This window comes from Tauraco erythrolophus, chromosome 21, assembly GCF_009769465.1.
Source record: "Tauraco erythrolophus isolate bTauEry1 chromosome 21, bTauEry1.pri, whole genome shotgun sequence".
In the NCBI taxonomy this organism is placed as follows: domain Eukaryota; kingdom Metazoa; phylum Chordata; class Aves; order Musophagiformes; family Musophagidae; genus Tauraco; species Tauraco erythrolophus.
The window spans coordinates 5,521,935-5,537,907 of record NC_141485.1 but is presented as its reverse complement, the minus strand read 5'-3'; the positions used below and the strand labels follow the sequence as shown (position 1 = coordinate 5,537,907).

Here is a 15,973-nt window from a genome sequence, read left to right as displayed (position 1 = left end):
ACATAGAATTCTTTTCTCATCTTTTTCTCTTATTTTTTTTGTGTTAAAATATACCAGATGTAATTTAACATGGAGGTTTTGACTTTAGATCTGACACCTCTGAGCTGCTTTTTGTACCTTCCCAAAGGCTGGTACTTCTTCCTGGGCTGAGGTTTTCATCTTCACAGCCATTTGAGGCATTGATTTGGTTTTTCTTAGAGCTGACTTTTGTCAGCTTCTGTTGTTTTCATGTATGTAAAAAGGAACTAAAAAAAAATGCTTTGAAAATTTTAAAAATGACAGCAAGTTTTGTAACCACAAGAAGTGGAAGGCTGAGAGAGATAGAACTTGAGCTGTGTCTTTATGGACACACACTTTCCTTTGTGCCAAGCTTGATTTATACTGCTTCCAGAAACCCCAGTTGGGGAAAAACATCAAACAGAAGGTTCTGGATATAGAAAACATCCCGTGTCTGTAGTGTCTTGTTACTTCCTAATCTCTGGACAGAGGCTCCTGACCTGGAACATCCCAGCTGTGGCTCTGGCTGTGTGGGGCAGTGGAGTTGGGCAGCTGGCAGCCCCCAGCCCTGCCCCTGCAGCAGCCCCAGGCCTTTCCCTCGTTGGCTCCGTGGGACTCCGCAGAGCCTTGCGAACAGCCTGCAACGCTCTCAAGGCCCTTTTCAGGGTCGCCCTGGCTTTGTTAACTGAGTGAAGATTAATCCTATTAAGTTCCTAAGTGGTTGGACTGTGTGCCTAGCACCGTGCAGCGTCGGTGGCAGCGCGGGGTGTTTTCCTGGCTGCGAGGAAGGGTATGGACGAGATGAAGGGCTTTGGCTGCGTGTGCCATTTCAGCCGCAGCCAGGAACTCGGCTGTGTCACAAATGCTGCTGTGACAGGTCCTGTCCTGCTCGCCGAGACACGAGTTGACAGCAGCTAGCAGCGCTTTGCTGCTGGCTTCGCGTGCCTAATCTCTGGTGACAGGGATGTCTAGGCCAAGCAATTCAAGACTTCGACAGATAGTTTGAAACCCTCTTGCCTTAGCTGCCTTCCCTCCAAAACTCGGTAGGGAGAAGTGCTTGTGTTCTGCTCGCTTAGCTGATGTGATGGGTGTTTCCTCTTTCCTCAGTTCCTGCAGAGCCGTGTGTGAGACGCTACAGCCATGTCTGACTTCGTAGAAAGCGAAGCGGAGGAGTCGGAGGAGGAGTACAACCAGGATGGGGAGGTTGTGCCCAGAGTAACCAAGAAGTTTGTAGAGGAAGAGGAAGATGGTGAGTTGTTTGCGCAGAGCCAAGAAGGAGTCTTGGCAGATAACCAACGAGTAAATTTGTCTAACGCTTGCTGCCCTCCACCCTAGATGAGGAAGAGGAGGAGGAGAATCTCGATGATCAAGATGAGCAGGGGAACCTGAAAGGGTTCATTAACGATGACGATGATGAGGAAGAGGAAGAAGAGGAAGAAGCCAGTGACTCTGGAGACTCTGAGGACGACGTTGGCCACAAAAAGAGAAAGCGCAGTGAGTTTTATGATGATTGTTTATAGCAGGCCACAGTGTAATGCTCTCGCAGTGCCCTGACAGAGAGCAGAGCTGGGTGCCGCGTGAGTTGGGTGCTGCGTGGGCTGGGCAGGCTGTACCCTTCTCACTGGTTGGTCTGTTCCCAGATTAGTAAAGGGAAAGTGTAACTTGTCTCTGCTTTCTTCTTAGCTTTTGATGACCGCCTGGAAGATGATGATTTTGACCTCATTGAAGAGAACTTGGGTGTTAAAGTCAAAAGAGTGAGTTGTGTTCCCATGCTGCTGTTAACAGTGTGGTGCCTCTTAGCATGAAGGAGGGTGGGCGTCTGCCTGGAGTGAGCGAGTGGTGCCTCACGTCTGCTCCTGCCCTTTTGTTGAAGGAAAGCGGAGTGCCTGAAGAAAGCAGGATCTCTCCTTGCCCGGACAACTGGGAACTGACTCCTAAAGTTTCCAAAACACTTTCTGCTTGTTCGTAATGTCTGCTGTACTCCTCCCTTCCCACCTCTGCAAGACAGTCTCAGAAGAGCCCCTTTTACAATACTTTTCTCCTGCACAGTGCTAACTTCAAAGTCAGTGCGGGCTGTTACAGGCTCTAAAGCCCTAGAGGCATATCAAGCCGGGCTAACGCTGGTGGTGACAGCACGCAGGTGACACAGGACGTGGTGCAATCCTCAGCAGGCAGTTATGTTGTGTACACAGTGTGCCTAATGAGCACCTGCATCATGGCTCCCGATGGGGTGGCTCTTCTCCCCTGCATCCCTGTGCTGTGCTGGGCTCCATCCTGCTCCCTCTCAGGCACCTGCAGAGGAAGCACAGTTCTGACCTGGCAGAGACCACAATGAGCTTGAGTATCTGTGCCAGAAATTGTGCGCACTGACAAGCCTGTTTGCTTGCAGCAAAAATTCAGGCGTGTGCGAAAAATGTCCGATGATGAGGATGACGAAGAGGAAGACTACGGAAAAGAGGAACATGAGAAGGAAGCCATTGCTGAAGAAATCTTTCAGGATGGTGAAGGCGAGGAGGGAGGGGAAGCTGTTGAAGCTCCTGTTGCTCCACCAGAAGAGGAAGAGGAGGAGGAGGAAGATGAATCTGGTAAGTATGGATGGTCAATTACATCCAAAGTTCTTGGATTAAACCAAAGGAACCAAGTTAAGACTTTCTCTGAGCTATAAGTAACCAAAGGCTGTAGCCCTGCTGTGGTCAAGCTCTTGCTGGTCCGATTAGTACAACCTTTAGGAGTGTTTCTGAGTGGCAGGTTTAGTTTGTCTGTCCAAACTGCATTGTCCAAAGCACATTACATGTGCTGAGATGTTGAATGTCTTCTCTAAGCTGCCTCCGAAATGGAAATGCTGTAAAGGAAGGAAGACAAGGCACTGTTCAGTACCTAGTAGCACAGCACATGCCTGCCCTAGTTCTCCTCTTCAGAATCAACCCGTCACCACTGCTAGTACCATACTGAAAGAGTTTCAAGAGTTCTTTCTGTCTGCCATCCAAAGCAGCAAGGCCTTTTCTGCCTGCATTTTCAGTGCACTGAACTGCAGATAGTTGCTACGTGGCTCTGCCTGTGTCTGGAAGTTCATTCCAGCTTTTTATTGTGGTTCAGGCTCCTGGAATGTCTGAGGTTGGTGTAGGAGATGGCTGTGGGTAGCTGGGCAGACTGACAGCTAGCGGCAGCCTGAATCTGTGGTGGAAGCTCATAGTTGTACTGGCTGAGCTGAGATTTGTTAGAGGTTATAGTTGAATTTGCGAGTGTCCTAACCACTAAATTGTTTCTCAATGTCCAGACATCGATGATTTTATTGTGGATGACGATGGACAACCTCTGAAGAAGCCAAAATGGCGAAAGAAGCTCCCTGGATACACAGATGCGTAAGTATTGATTGGAAATTGGCTTGGAGCCTCTAAAACAGTGCTCAGTTTACTTGATTCTTGCAACTGCAGAGTGATTCAGCTTGTGGTTGGACACCGCTGGTCTCTTTCCCTAAAGGAACCTGCTAAATTTAAACACAGAGCTTTTAGTCTGTCATTTCTTAAATGTCTGACTCCTTCCTTTCTCCCCTGTTTGTTTGTTTTTTTTACAGGAATACCATAACCAGACCCTTAAGGGAGTGTTTGCATGTAAAGCTCAGAGTTGTGTACCTATCCATGATTTTTTAGCCTAGGTGCAAAACTAAAGCTTAGACTTAGGTGCTCTGGCCCTCCTCTATGTGGCTAAAAAGATGCTCTGTGAAGTGCACTGTGGGGCTGAACAGTAGTTTTTGCCTTCCAGTGCTTTGCAGGAAGCCCAGGAAATCTTTGGTGTGGACTTTGACTATGATGAGTTTGAGAAGTACAACGAGTACGATGAGGAGATGGAGGAGGAATACGAGTATGAGGATGAAGAAGCTGAAGGGGAGACCCGTGTACGACCCAAAAAGACTGCCAAGAAGCGTGTCAGTCGACGTAGCATCTTTGAGATGTATGAGCCCAGTGAGCTGGAGAGCAGTCACCTAACGGACCAGGACAATGAGATCCGCATGACAGACATGCCTGAGAGGTTCCAGGTGAGGGAAGAGGGGCAGGTGTGCGGGCAGAAAGCATTTCAGCTCCCTTCGAGTACAGCAGGCCTGGAACATGCACGTCAGCTGTCACACTTGGCTGCTGGCTGGATTTTGGCATCTCTTTTTCCCTCTTTGAAGATCCCACCTGTCAGACGTACAGGCTAAAACTCCGCGTTCAAACGTATCCGTGACGTTGTGAACTGTTCTAGCTCTGCAAGCTCTGTTTTAGCACTGGTCATAGTTTCTCTGTGGCCACTGGGTGCCAGTGTTGCTGCTCCTGGGAGTGGTGCAGGGCCTGTGCTCTGCTGAGATGTCCTTTGTGCTGGATGCTGTTAGTAATCCCAAGAGTTCTATCTCTGGATAGCAAGAATGAAACTACAGTGCTGGAGAAGATTTGCTAGGGTTTTCTAGCCTACCCATGTGCCAGCCAAACACGTACCTGTTCCGTACAACATGTTTCTGTAACACACTTTAGTCCAAGTGATTGAGACTTATACTGCTCTCAGTGTGGAGTCCTGTCATGCTCCTAGGAATCATTCTGGTGTATCGTATTTTTATCATAATTTTGCCCTGTAATCAGGTTTTCACTGAACAGTCCATGTTCTTCCATCTCACTTAAGTGTATGTTAATGTGATTCTGTGCAGAAGCTTGTTACCCTCCTTTGTAAAACGGGACATCTGAAGCTGCCAGCTTTTCAGAAGAACCTTTTTTCCCATGCCAGTGTGCACAGCACAAGGGAACGCTGTGTGTGATGTCTTCTGGCCGTATGTGGCCTGTTCAGACGTTTTGTCATCTTCACGGATGTCAGTGATGATTAGAGCAGGCCTTCTGAAAAAGAATTGGCTGGGACTAAATGCCCAGAGAGCGTTTGGAGCTGCTTTATATTCTGTTATTCTATGGCTGAAGCAAAAAAAGTGATAACAAGGCTAGAACGGGCACAGAAAGATTGAAACAGAGGATGTAGCTGCAGAGGATGTAGGTTTGGGAGTCTGGTAGGAAGTAGGAGTACCCTGATGTGATCGTCACGGAAGATTTCACACTATTGCAGGCCTTTACACAAGCCTTTGACAGAATTGTTGGCTGCCTTTACCTAGTGTAAAGCTGACACAGGTTTACCATGTGCTGGGAAGATGCAAACATTGAAGCACTATCCTCAGCAAGGCCCTGTGGGTGTGGGAGGTACTGAGACCCCATAAACAACCTGCAGCTCAAACCAATAATTTCCAGGCTTCCTGAAAGACATGGTAACACAAGCCCTGGTGTTGCACATGCCTCTGCTCATCCTGTTGTCTTTTCACAGTTGCGAACCATCCCGGTGAAGAATGCTGAAGATGACGAGCTGGAGGAAGAAGCTGACTGGATTTACAGGAATGCATTTGCAACACCCACCATCTCCTTGCAGGTAAAGGACTATGCTTGGGACTTCTGTCCAAAGAGAACTTGAAGGTGTTGCAGATTTCCAGCCTGAAGACGTTGCTCCTGGAGTCTGCTCAGAGGAATGTGGTGCCCAATATACTTTTCTTTCTGGTTTTGAGCAGGTCATTTAACATGCACATCTTTATTGTCGCATCTGTAAAACAAGACAAAAAGGATCGCAGAGAAGTTGCAAGAATAATTGTCAAGAAGGATTGAAAGATCTCTGAGCCACTGGGCACCTAGGGCTAAACTAGTGTTAGCCATGATCTGCTTTTAACCATCAGTTACCTTGGCCAGATGCTGCTTCTCTGTTTTTCCTTTAAGCCAGCCAGGGCTAGGATGCCATTCTGTGATCTAAAATCAGAGCATATACCTAAGCCTGCGTTCCCAGCTAACAAAAGGACCACTGTTTTCCAGCCTTAGCCTGGGCTGGTCTTTTGGGAGTCATCTCAGGGATACGATCAACACAACGTGTTTCCTTTTAGGAAAGTTCCGACTACCTCGATCGCGGACAAGCCAGCAGCAGCTTCAGCCGCAAGGGGCCCAGCACCATCCAGAAGATTAAAGAAGCCCTGAATTTCATGAGAAATCAACATTTTGAGGTAATTCACAACTCGGCTTCATTGCCAAGATAAGGCTTGAGTTGCTGTCTCCTTACCCAGGCAGGATCAGCAGAGGGGCTGCCAGAAGCATTTAGGGCAGCAAACCAGAAGGGGCTGAGATACCACATCTGGTTGCCTCCCCTGTGACAAAATGGTGCTTCACTGGAAAGTGCAGCTTGTCTTGAGTGAGCTGTGGCAACGCAGGTTTCTAAGGCCTGTTTAATGGGGCTGCTATCATCGTATTTCCCTGATCCTGGACAAATTGATGCTAAATGAGGTGGAGGAATTTCAGAGTATCCTGAGCCTTGCTTGGTCCAACCTGTTCTTGAAGGTGCTGCCTGATGTTGGAGAAGCTCTTTGGTCTATGTGATGTACTCTTTGTTGGAACAATCTGAAGAGCTGAGGCATGGTTTTGTACATCTCCCACACTGCTGCCCCATTAGTTTGTTCTCCCACATGGAACAGGAGCTCTCTTTGGACTCCTGGCTGCCAGGAGCAGCCCATTCTCCTACCTGGAGGTGATAAATGTCATTTCTGACCCAGGTCCCATTCATCGCCTTCTACAGAAAGGAGTATGTGGAGCCAGAGCTGCACATCAATGACCTGTGGAGGGTCTGGCAGTGGGATGAGAAGGTGAGAAGTGTTTTCACTGCTTATTATCTCACCAGGGTTTAACATGTCTTCCCTACCTAGCCTGATACTTTCAGCAAATTTTCTTTTGCCTGTGGAGGTTGTGTGTACTGCTTTTACCCGTATTTTTTTTTCGTGTTTGCTATCATGTGGTGGTAAAGGGTTATCTGACAAAAGAGGGTTCAAAACAGTCCTTCCTCTTCACTGAGTTCCTTTTGTGTAGTGACCTTTCCTGCAAGGAGTGCAGGTTCTTTTCTCTGCTATCAGGTTGATCCAAACCTTGATTTATTTTTTATCTGTTAATACAATCTCTGAGATGAGACCTGCCACGTGTGTCACATCTGGGCTTGGCTGTGGATGAAGATTTTGATGATTATTTTTGTGTGACAAATATCCCGAGATCCTGGGAGCCCCTGTTTGGGAAGGGAGGAGTCAGATGTGACACACAGCTATGAAGCATTTCACTGCAAGTCTTTGTTCTCATATTAGTGGACCCAGCTGAAGATCCGCAAGCAGAACCTGACTCGTCTGTTTGAGAAGATGCAGGCCTATCAGTACGAACAAATCTCTGCTGACCCAGACAAGCCCTTGGCAGATGGAATAAGGGCCCTGGATACTACTGACATGGAGAGGTATGGTGCCATGACTTTCTTATATTCATTCCAAAACAACTTAAAATGCGCGTTAACTTGCCCAAACAGCGTAGACTGTCTGGCCACTGCAGTGCATTGACTTTAGCCTCCCCACAAAGCCAGTAATGAGAAATATTTAAAACTCTTCAAGAATATAAGCCCAAGTCCTCCCTCTGCCTGACCTGCACTAGAGCAAGTTCCTTGAGTGCTCTGACCACAGCTCAGCTGCAAGCAGGGTGTAACATGCTGGTTTTGCATGCCGTAGGCTGAAGGACGTGCAGTCCATGGACGAGCTGAAGGACGTGTATAATCACTTCCTGCTGTACTATGGACGAGACATCCCCAAGATGCAGAATGCTGCCAAGGCTGCTCGAAAGAAGCAAAAGCGTATCCGAGAGGATGGTGAAGAGGAGGAAGGTTTGTCCCCAGTTTTGATAGTCTCCTGGTTGTGGACTGATTCAAAAGAATAGTAAGAAAGTTTGTTGAAAAGCCCATGTGTTTGCAGAGAGCATCTGTGCTGTTCAATTCTGTCTCAAGTTAGTCCCAGGTCTTCCAGGCATCTCTGAAAATTCTTAGTTTGCCACACAAGGTGCTGCTTTTCCGATGGACTGAATGCCACCCCTCATGGCAGGGGCCAAAGCAAGGATCAGCCACCTTGATGTGGATTTTAATGTGCAACCCAGAGATACTGCTATTGAAGCTGCAAAAGAGAGAAACCAAAGAGAAGATAGTGGTTTCAGGGTGTTTTTCTAACTCAGAATAATTTTAAGGCTACCTTTGAGATGTGTTTGTGGAATGTAGGGCTTCTGTTGCACAACACAGGTTGTGTTTCATCCCTTTGCTGTGCTTCTGACACACTGCAGCTGTCTGCGCGCCTCTGCAAAGAGGCCTTGCTAAACATATCCTTCTCATAGGTGAAGGGGAGGATGCAGAAGATGATGAGCAGAAAGGGCCTGAGCTGAAGCAGGCTTCCCGTCGGGATATGTACACCATCTGTCAAACAGCTGGGCTGGGTAAGGGCTGTGCTGTCAGGCACAGTAGCCTAACCTGCATGCTCTTCTGGGTGGTCTGGCTTACCTGTAGAGGAGGACTGGTAGTTTTGCACAGTATAAGCTACAGTATCCTTGTCCTCATCGTTTTTGTGTTTTTTTTTCCCCAGATGGCCTGGCTAAGAAGTTTGGTCTGACACCTGAGCAGTTCGGAGAGAATCTCCGAGACAGTTACCAGCGTCACGAGACAGAGCAGTTCCCTGCAGAGCCCCTGGAGCTGGCCAAGGATTATGTGTGTAGGTCAGTGTGGGGAGATCTTTGTGGAGATCCTGTGGATGTGACGCAGGGGAGGGGATCCGAGGACGTTCTCAAATTCTAAGCCTTCATGTTGCCTTTTTGGTTTTAGTCAATTCCCAAGCCCTGAAGCTGTGCTGGAGGGAGCCCGGTACATGGTAGCTTTGCAGATTGCCAGGGAGCCTTTGGTCAGACAGGTCCTGAGACAGACTTTCCAAGAAAGAGCTAAAATCAACATTTCACCAACCAAAAAGGGGAAGAAGGTAAGGAAGGGAGCTCTGACTCTGTGAGTCAATTCAGGGAAGGATCTAAATAACATACAAATGCTCATTTTCGCATCTGAAGACTTCTCCCATGACAGTGGCAACTCTGAATAAGTCACAGAGCAGCATGTGAGCTGGGCTGTTGCAGAGGCCAGCTCAGCAGTATGCTGCATTTTTAGTCTCAGTGTTTCATCAGACCTGATTCTTGCTGTTGACATGTTGCCTTCAATTATTGGAACAGTCTGTGTTTCTCTGGGACTGGGAACGAATTCCACTGTGTCCTGCTGGGGAAGGAAATGCAGACTGGCAGGCATGGGGGTGAGGGAGTATTGAATAAAAACTATTGTCTGCTACGGTACACAGAAGGGTCTTTCTTCATGAATGCCCTGCCTGCATGCTGACTGTCTCTCCTCTCTCCCAGGATATTGATGAGGCCCACTACGCCTATTCCTTTAAATACTTGAAAAACAAGCCTGTGAAGGAGCTGCGAGATGACCAGTTCCTGAAAATGAGCCTGGCAGAGGACGAGGCACTGCTCACTATAGATATCAGCATCGACATGAAAGGAGTGGAGGGGTGAGTCCTTGCGGGCCGTGCCATCCATGCCTTGGTAGAGCTCATTCATTTAGTGCTGCCATGCTGTTAGAGCTCCTCTGTAACCCAAACTGATCCTGGAAGTCATGGCCTGGTGGTTTCCTGCACCTTAAAGTCAAGCAGCCTCTCAGGGTCTTGCTTTTTTCTTCTTCTTACTGAAAACTTTAGCAGACATCTGTCTCATTCATTTGAAGACGAACTCTGAAGGCTTTAAGGTTTTTGTGAAAGGTGGTGCTTGTTTCCCAGCCACCCTCACTGTGTGGCTCCTTGGTTCCTTCCCTGCACATCTGAGTAGCCATACTGTGCAATAAGAGTGTGCTGGAGTGGCTTTGGGCTGCCCTGTGTTGCACTGATCAGGCCTCTCCATGCTGCCGGCGTGGCGTTCAGCTGCGATCGATCTAGCAGCATAGCTCTTGCAGCTAGAGGAGTGTTTGATGGGAGGATTGGCCCTTCTCTAAATTTTCCAGGCAGCTCCCCGAATCTGAGGTGCTGCTACTACATCCCTGTACAGGAGTCGGCAAGTGGTGATGTCAATGCAGGCATTTGAAGCCCTTCTGTATCTCCTCCTCTCATTTCTTGCAGTTATGGCAGTGACCAGACGTACTTTGAGGAAATCAAACAGTTCTATTATCGGGATGAGTTCAGCCACCAGGTGCAGGAGTGGAATCGGCAGCGTACGATGGCCATTGAGCGGTCCCTCAACCAGTTCCTCTATGTGCAGATGGCTAAAGAGTTGAAGAACAAGCTGTTGGTGGAGGCCAAGGAGTATGTCCTCAAGGTGAGATGGGAGACAGGTGGGTTTGAGCCAGAGCTGGGGTTACAAATGCAGTCCTGCAGCTTGCTGGGGAGAGCTACTTACAGGCCATACACAGGTGCTTGGGAAGGAGCAGGGGACAGGCAGGGGTCTGAGTCTGGTCCTTTCCCAAGGATGGAGAGAAGACCAGGTACCTCAGTGAGAGAGAAGGGTTCCATGGTTCTGAAGAGCTGGTCCCAATCCTGGCAGAATATACTGTTTTGCTGCCTTGAGCAGTCCATGACCTTCCCTCCGGAGAAGGGCTATGCCAAAGCACCTGCAGTAGATTTTCACTCCTTTCTCCCTTTCTCTGTTCTACCAGTCTTGCAGCCGGAAGCTGTACAACTGGCTAAAGGTAGCTTCGTACCGTCCTGATCAGCAAGTGGAGGAAGATGATGATTTCATGGATGAAAACCAAGGGAAGGGGATTCGGGTGCTAGGCATTGCATTTTCCTCAGCCAGGTAGGAGGAAAGGAATTGCCTCTGGATCCACGTTCATCTTAAGCAGTCCTCCATGTCTGAGTGGTCTCTGTTTCGCAGGGACCATCCCGTGTTTTGTGCCCTTGTTAATGGAGAGGGTGAGGTTACAGACTTCCTCCGGTTGCCGCATTTCACAAAGAGAAGGAATGCCTGGCGTGAGGAAGAGAGGGAAAAGAAGGTGAGCCTTGGTTCAGCTATTGCTGAGATGACTGTCTGCGTGTTGCTTTTGGTACTGTTCAATCCACTGTGGGGCTGGAGAGGAATAGTCAGTCCGAAGACAGCCCAGGTCTTGTCACTCTGGTGTGCAAGAATACTGGCTTTTTCCCACCCTGTAGTTATTCTGGCAAAACAGTTGCTTCCAGTTAGATTCCAATTCATCTCTTCTGCTCCTTTTACAGGGAGTGTCAGGGCCTTGCCATTCCTGATTTCTGCTGGTGTTGGGGTTTTGTGAATTTCTGTGGTCCCAGCTACAGAAAAGTTCTTGCCTTTCCCTGGTCACATTATAATAGCAAGAGGCTGTGGGACCTCCTGGAGCTTGGGGCAGGCTTTTGGCTTCCATTCCCTACTTGCATTCATTTCCTGTAACACCAGAACATGATGCCACCAGTCTTGCTTCTGCAGAGCTTTCCTCTTTGTCCGTGTGTTGGTCAGGACTTGCAGGGCTGGCCTGTGGAAAAGGCATTGAGCCACGTTCATTTCATGGTGGCAGATCAGTGTGGCAGTGGGGAAGGATTTGCCCTGTGAAATAGGAGCCCAGGACTGGTAGCTAGCTCAGTAGAGAAACTCTCTAGCTTTTCTACTCTCACCTTCTCACTTTCCTTTCCAGGCCCAGGATATCGAAACCTTGAAAAAATTCCTCCTGAACAAGAAGCCTCATGTGGTGACAATTGCAGGGGAGAACAGGTCAGTCTTTTTTGTTCCTTTGACTTCCCAGTCTCTCTTTGCAGTCCTTTCCCAGTCTCTCTTTGCAGTCCTTTCCTCATGCCTGTCCTCATTTCACTGTTTCTGTTCGTGGTGCGAAATAACCCATTGGGGTTATCTCCCTAAGTGATTCCAGGACCCAGCTTTGCGCTCTCTCCTCAGTCCCTTTGGCTGTCTCTCCGTAGGGATGCTCAGATGCTGATGGAGGATGTAAAGAGAATTGTTCATGAGCTGGATCAAGGGCAGCAGCTGTCCTCTATTGGAGTGGAGCTGGTGGACAATGAACTGGCCATCCTCTACATGAACAGCAAGAAGTCTGAGGTGAACCTTCTGTTATTCCAGCTACTCCTTAGTCTGTCACTCATTCATGCTCTCTCATCCTCCATTTGTTGTGCTGGCCTTGCCTTGTGTCATCTGCCGCCTCATGTGATCCATCTAGATAGTGACATACTGATCTTTGGATGAAGGCAAAACATCTTATTTGGGCTCCCCTGAAGAGATCAGCACCAGCAGATGTATAAAGTAGATTTTTGATGTAGCGTGAAATGAATCTTGCTTAGCTGAGCAGATGGAATTGTTTCATTCCTAGTTGCAACAGAGTTCCTCGGAGCTTTTGACCTCAGCTCTCTGCCCTGAGCACCAAACGCTTCCTCTGTTCCTGTCCCTGTCTGATGTGTCTTTGCTATTTGTACTACAAAGTGTGAAAACCCCGTCAGGGTTTTCACTGACCTCTGGCCTCTTGCAGAACGAGTTCCGGGATTACCCGCCTCTGCTGCGTCAAGCCGTCTCCCTCGCTCGCCGCATTCAGGACCCCCTCATAGAGTTTGCCCAGGTCTGCAGCTCCGATGAGGATATTCTCTGCCTAAAACTCCACCCTCTGCAGGTAACTTTTGCTTGTGAGATCCTTGGGCAGGGGGGGTTGTCCTCTGCAAGAGAGAGTGGCCTCGGAAAGAGAAGTATCCAGAGTTGAACTGGTGCAAGTTCTGCCGGTTTTGTGCCATAAGACAAGAGGCAATGGCTTTAAACTGAAAGAGGGCAGATTTAGATTAGATATCATGAATAAATTTTTTACATTGAGGATGCCCCATCCCTGGAAGTGTTCAAGGCCAGGTTGGATGAGGCTTTGGGCAAGCTGGTGTAGTGGAGGGTGTCCCTGCCCATGGCAGAGGGGTTGGAACTAGGTGATCTTTGAGGTCCCTTCCAACCCAGCCCATTCTATGATTCTCTATTCAGGCTACACGGCATCTTTTTATCGCCTTCTTTAGCTCCTCTGCCTCCTACCTTTTGGCTGTTCTCAGGGCTTACTCTGAGATGCAGTACAGCTTCTGGGAGCCAGTGTGTTGTGTTTGGCTCCGCTTGCTTATGGCAAAGTGTTGCACACATCTCCTCGTGAGGCTAACGCCTCTCCCTTCTGCCAGGAGCACGTGGTGAAGGAGGAACTGCTGAATGCCCTCTACTGCGAATTCATAAACCGTGTGAACGAGGTGGGGGTGGATGTCAATCGGGCGATTGCTCACCCTCACAGCCAGGCTTTGCTGCAGTACGTGTGTGGCCTGGGACCACGCAAAGGCACTCATCTGCTAAAGGTAAGGAGGCTTCTGTCCCTGCCTACAAAAACAACGCATCACCGATAACGTGCGAGTTGGCCTGATGGCAGTGCTGCTACGAGCTGAGTCAGGGTCCCGTGTGCCAGCTGCAGCCGACAGCTCCATTTGACGTGTGTTTTAGTATGTGTTATCTCACTGTGCCTAACCCCAAAGCTGTGTGTGGACTTCTGTCCTTGATAGACCCAAGCAACTCAGCAGATCCATCAATCCTAGCTCGCTCCTGAACCCACAGGAACAGATACACTGCTACAGTATCGACGCCTCCATGCTGTAGAAAACACAAGGCAAAAAGCCAATGCTTTTCCCGAGAGTTGGAGCTGTTCCATGTGGAATCATCTCCTTTCAAACAATGTTGAGACACAGGCAGGGGGCAACGATTTATGAGTTGTGATAGGCTTGATGATGTCAGGTGCTTTGAACACTGCAGTGTCCGGTGTGAGCCCTCTGCTCTTCTGGGAGAACCCTTGTGTTTGAATAGCAAGGTTTATACTACTACCCCTCTCTCTAGATCCTAAAACAAAACAACACACGTCTGGAGAACAGGACCCAGCTGGTTACGATGTGTCACATGGGACCCAAGGTGTTTATCAACTGTGCTGGCTTCATCAAAATTGACACAGCCTCGCTGGGCGATAGGTGGGTATTGGGTTGCATTCCATGTCGTTCGGGGTATGGAGTTGGCGACAGGCTGAAGCAGTCTTGTTCCGTGGAGTCCGTGTTCTCAGGAGTTTCTGTGTGGCCCCTCTGATCACCAGCCAAGTTCAGATACTGCTGGTTATTAATCTGATTCTTAAGGGCAGCTAAACTCGTGCAGCAATGTGAGCTGCAGAACATTAATTATATAGCTTGCTATGGTTTGAAAGACCCTTTGTGGTCAAGAGGAACTAAACTAAAACCAGTTGTTCCCTAACATAGTTGTCATGCCTGTCCGTCGGTAAACTGTGTGCACTTTTGCTCAGTTTCTGCCTAGTCTTAGCATCCATATTTTATTTTTCTAGTAGCAATACCGGGAAGTTTATAGAGCATTATGTTGCTGGTAACTAAACAAGAGATGTGTGTTTGGAGAAGAGTGGTAACCTAGTTTCTAAATCTCTAGCTGTTTTGCACAGAAGGGTCACTTTTTGGAAATGTGCTTTCTCTAGGGCTGGCACAGTATCCTTCTTGCCTTCTGAAAAGCGGTCTGGAAAAGGACACCTGGCTGAATCCTTTCGCTGAGTGATCTGACCCCACTAGGTGCCTGGTTCTTGAAGGATATAAATCCTAGACATGCAGGTGGCAAAGTGTAGATTCCTCCAAACAGCTGGATGCAGATGGCTGCTCTGCCGGTTGGCGTCACTTAATTTGTATGAGGAGAGAAACTGTGAAGAGCTGTGTGCTCACAGAGTGACCAAATCTAGGTAGCATCCAGAATGGCTGGCTGCATCTTTGAAGTGCAGGAGCTGCAGACCAGAATTTGTCATGTCTTGCCTTGTCTCATCTTGATTTAGCAAAGAAGAATTTGTTGTGTCCTTTTCATAGTAGTTTATTCCACTGAGGGCAGCAGTGGCAAAGCAGCCAGTAGTGGTGCTCAACGGCATGGTTTGTTATCGAGCTGAAGGAGGTGACAGAGCCCTTATCTGAACATTGCTTTGGTTTTATTCCAGTACTGATTCCTACATCGAAGTCTTAGATGGTTCTAGGGTCCATCCTGAAACCTATGAATGGGCAAGAAAAATGGCAGTGGATGCCTTAGAATACGATGAGTCGGCGGAGGACGCTAATCCTGCAGGAGCTCTAGAGGAGATCTTGGAAAACCCCGAGCGTCTGAAAGACCTGGATCTTGATGCCTTTGCTGAAGAACTGGAAAGACAGGTGTGCTGAGGTTCCTGGTGCTGAGAAGCAGAGGGAGAGCTCCGCTGTCCAGCTTGGTTTCTTATGTTTTATAGCTGGTGGCCCGTATCCTTTTTAGGAGCTGAGCATTGAGCTGTTGCCGTTGTAAAATGTATAAACAGCCATGAATGAGTATTCAGTGTCTGACAATGGCATGTAGTGGATGCTTACAGAAAGTGCACTTGGGGCAGAGGGAGGAGGAGGCAGGAGACAGTAATTAGCCTGTTCAAACTGTCCTCCCTGAACTGATCTTTTTTCTGAATATATTGGTACTTCTGACTTCCGCAACATCCTGTGACTGAGTTCCACGGTTTGATGGTACCCTGTGCATTACTCCTTTTTTTAAAAAAAACTTCTGTTTGATAAGTTCCTTGAGTTCTTTCATAATTTATACTACGTTCTCTGTGGACCTCTTTTCCGCTACTCATGGCTTTGTACCCTTTGCATACACACAGGGCTATGGTGACAAGCATATCACTTTATATGACATTCGAGCTGAACTAAGCTGCAGGTACAAGGACCTGAGAACCCCATACCGTTCTCCAAACACAGAAGAGGTCTTCAATATGCTGACCAAAGAAACTCCAGAGACTTTTTATATAGGTACATCCCTGTTTATATCCCTGGTTTCTGTCATCCTAAATTGACTTAGGATGTGTAAAGGTGGGACAGAGGGATCTTGGTGAGGGCAGTGTTGGAATGGTGCTATGTTTGCCTGTATGTGAAGCAGCTTTTCAAGTACTTGAGTGGTCTGCTAATGCCTTCACGCACAACTGCTGTAGATTAAGGGAACTGCCCAGCCCTGCAGTTGGCTTTCAGTTTTCCATTCTTTCCTTCTCCTGTCCCATCACA

The 15,973-nt window shown here is 48.2% G+C and overlaps 1 protein-coding gene across 3 annotated transcripts in view; it reads left to right on the top strand.

The window, feature by feature from the left end:
- SUPT6H (SPT6 homolog, histone chaperone and transcription elongation factor) overlaps positions 1–15,973 on the top strand; it is a 30,029-nt gene that overhangs the window by 5,324 nt on the left and 8,732 nt on the right. For all 3 annotated transcript variants that reach the window (XM_086624357.1, XM_086624358.1, XM_086624359.1), the window contains exons 2-26: positions 1,105–1,246; positions 1,333–1,491; positions 1,681–1,751; positions 2,387–2,582; positions 3,275–3,359; positions 3,760–4,033; positions 5,332–5,433; positions 5,933–6,049; positions 6,593–6,682; positions 7,169–7,311; positions 7,577–7,728; positions 8,226–8,324; positions 8,471–8,600; positions 8,707–8,857; positions 9,279–9,433; positions 10,034–10,229; positions 10,567–10,706; positions 10,785–10,902; positions 11,551–11,627; positions 11,831–11,966; positions 12,391–12,528; positions 13,064–13,231; positions 13,761–13,888; positions 14,896–15,103; positions 15,577–15,724. In XM_086624357.1, coding sequence (XP_086480483.1) covers positions 1,138–1,246; positions 1,333–1,491; positions 1,681–1,751; positions 2,387–2,582; positions 3,275–3,359; positions 3,760–4,033; positions 5,332–5,433; positions 5,933–6,049; positions 6,593–6,682; positions 7,169–7,311; positions 7,577–7,728; positions 8,226–8,324; positions 8,471–8,600; positions 8,707–8,857; positions 9,279–9,433; positions 10,034–10,229; positions 10,567–10,706; positions 10,785–10,902; positions 11,551–11,627; positions 11,831–11,966; positions 12,391–12,528; positions 13,064–13,231; positions 13,761–13,888; positions 14,896–15,103; positions 15,577–15,724 — 3,490 coding nt within the window. In that variant the 5' untranslated portion in view covers positions 1,105–1,137. The remainder of the gene's footprint in view (positions 1–1,104; positions 1,247–1,332; positions 1,492–1,680; positions 1,752–2,386; positions 2,583–3,274; positions 3,360–3,759; positions 4,034–5,331; positions 5,434–5,932; positions 6,050–6,592; positions 6,683–7,168; positions 7,312–7,576; positions 7,729–8,225; positions 8,325–8,470; positions 8,601–8,706; positions 8,858–9,278; positions 9,434–10,033; positions 10,230–10,566; positions 10,707–10,784; positions 10,903–11,550; positions 11,628–11,830; positions 11,967–12,390; positions 12,529–13,063; positions 13,232–13,760; positions 13,889–14,895; positions 15,104–15,576; positions 15,725–15,973) is intronic.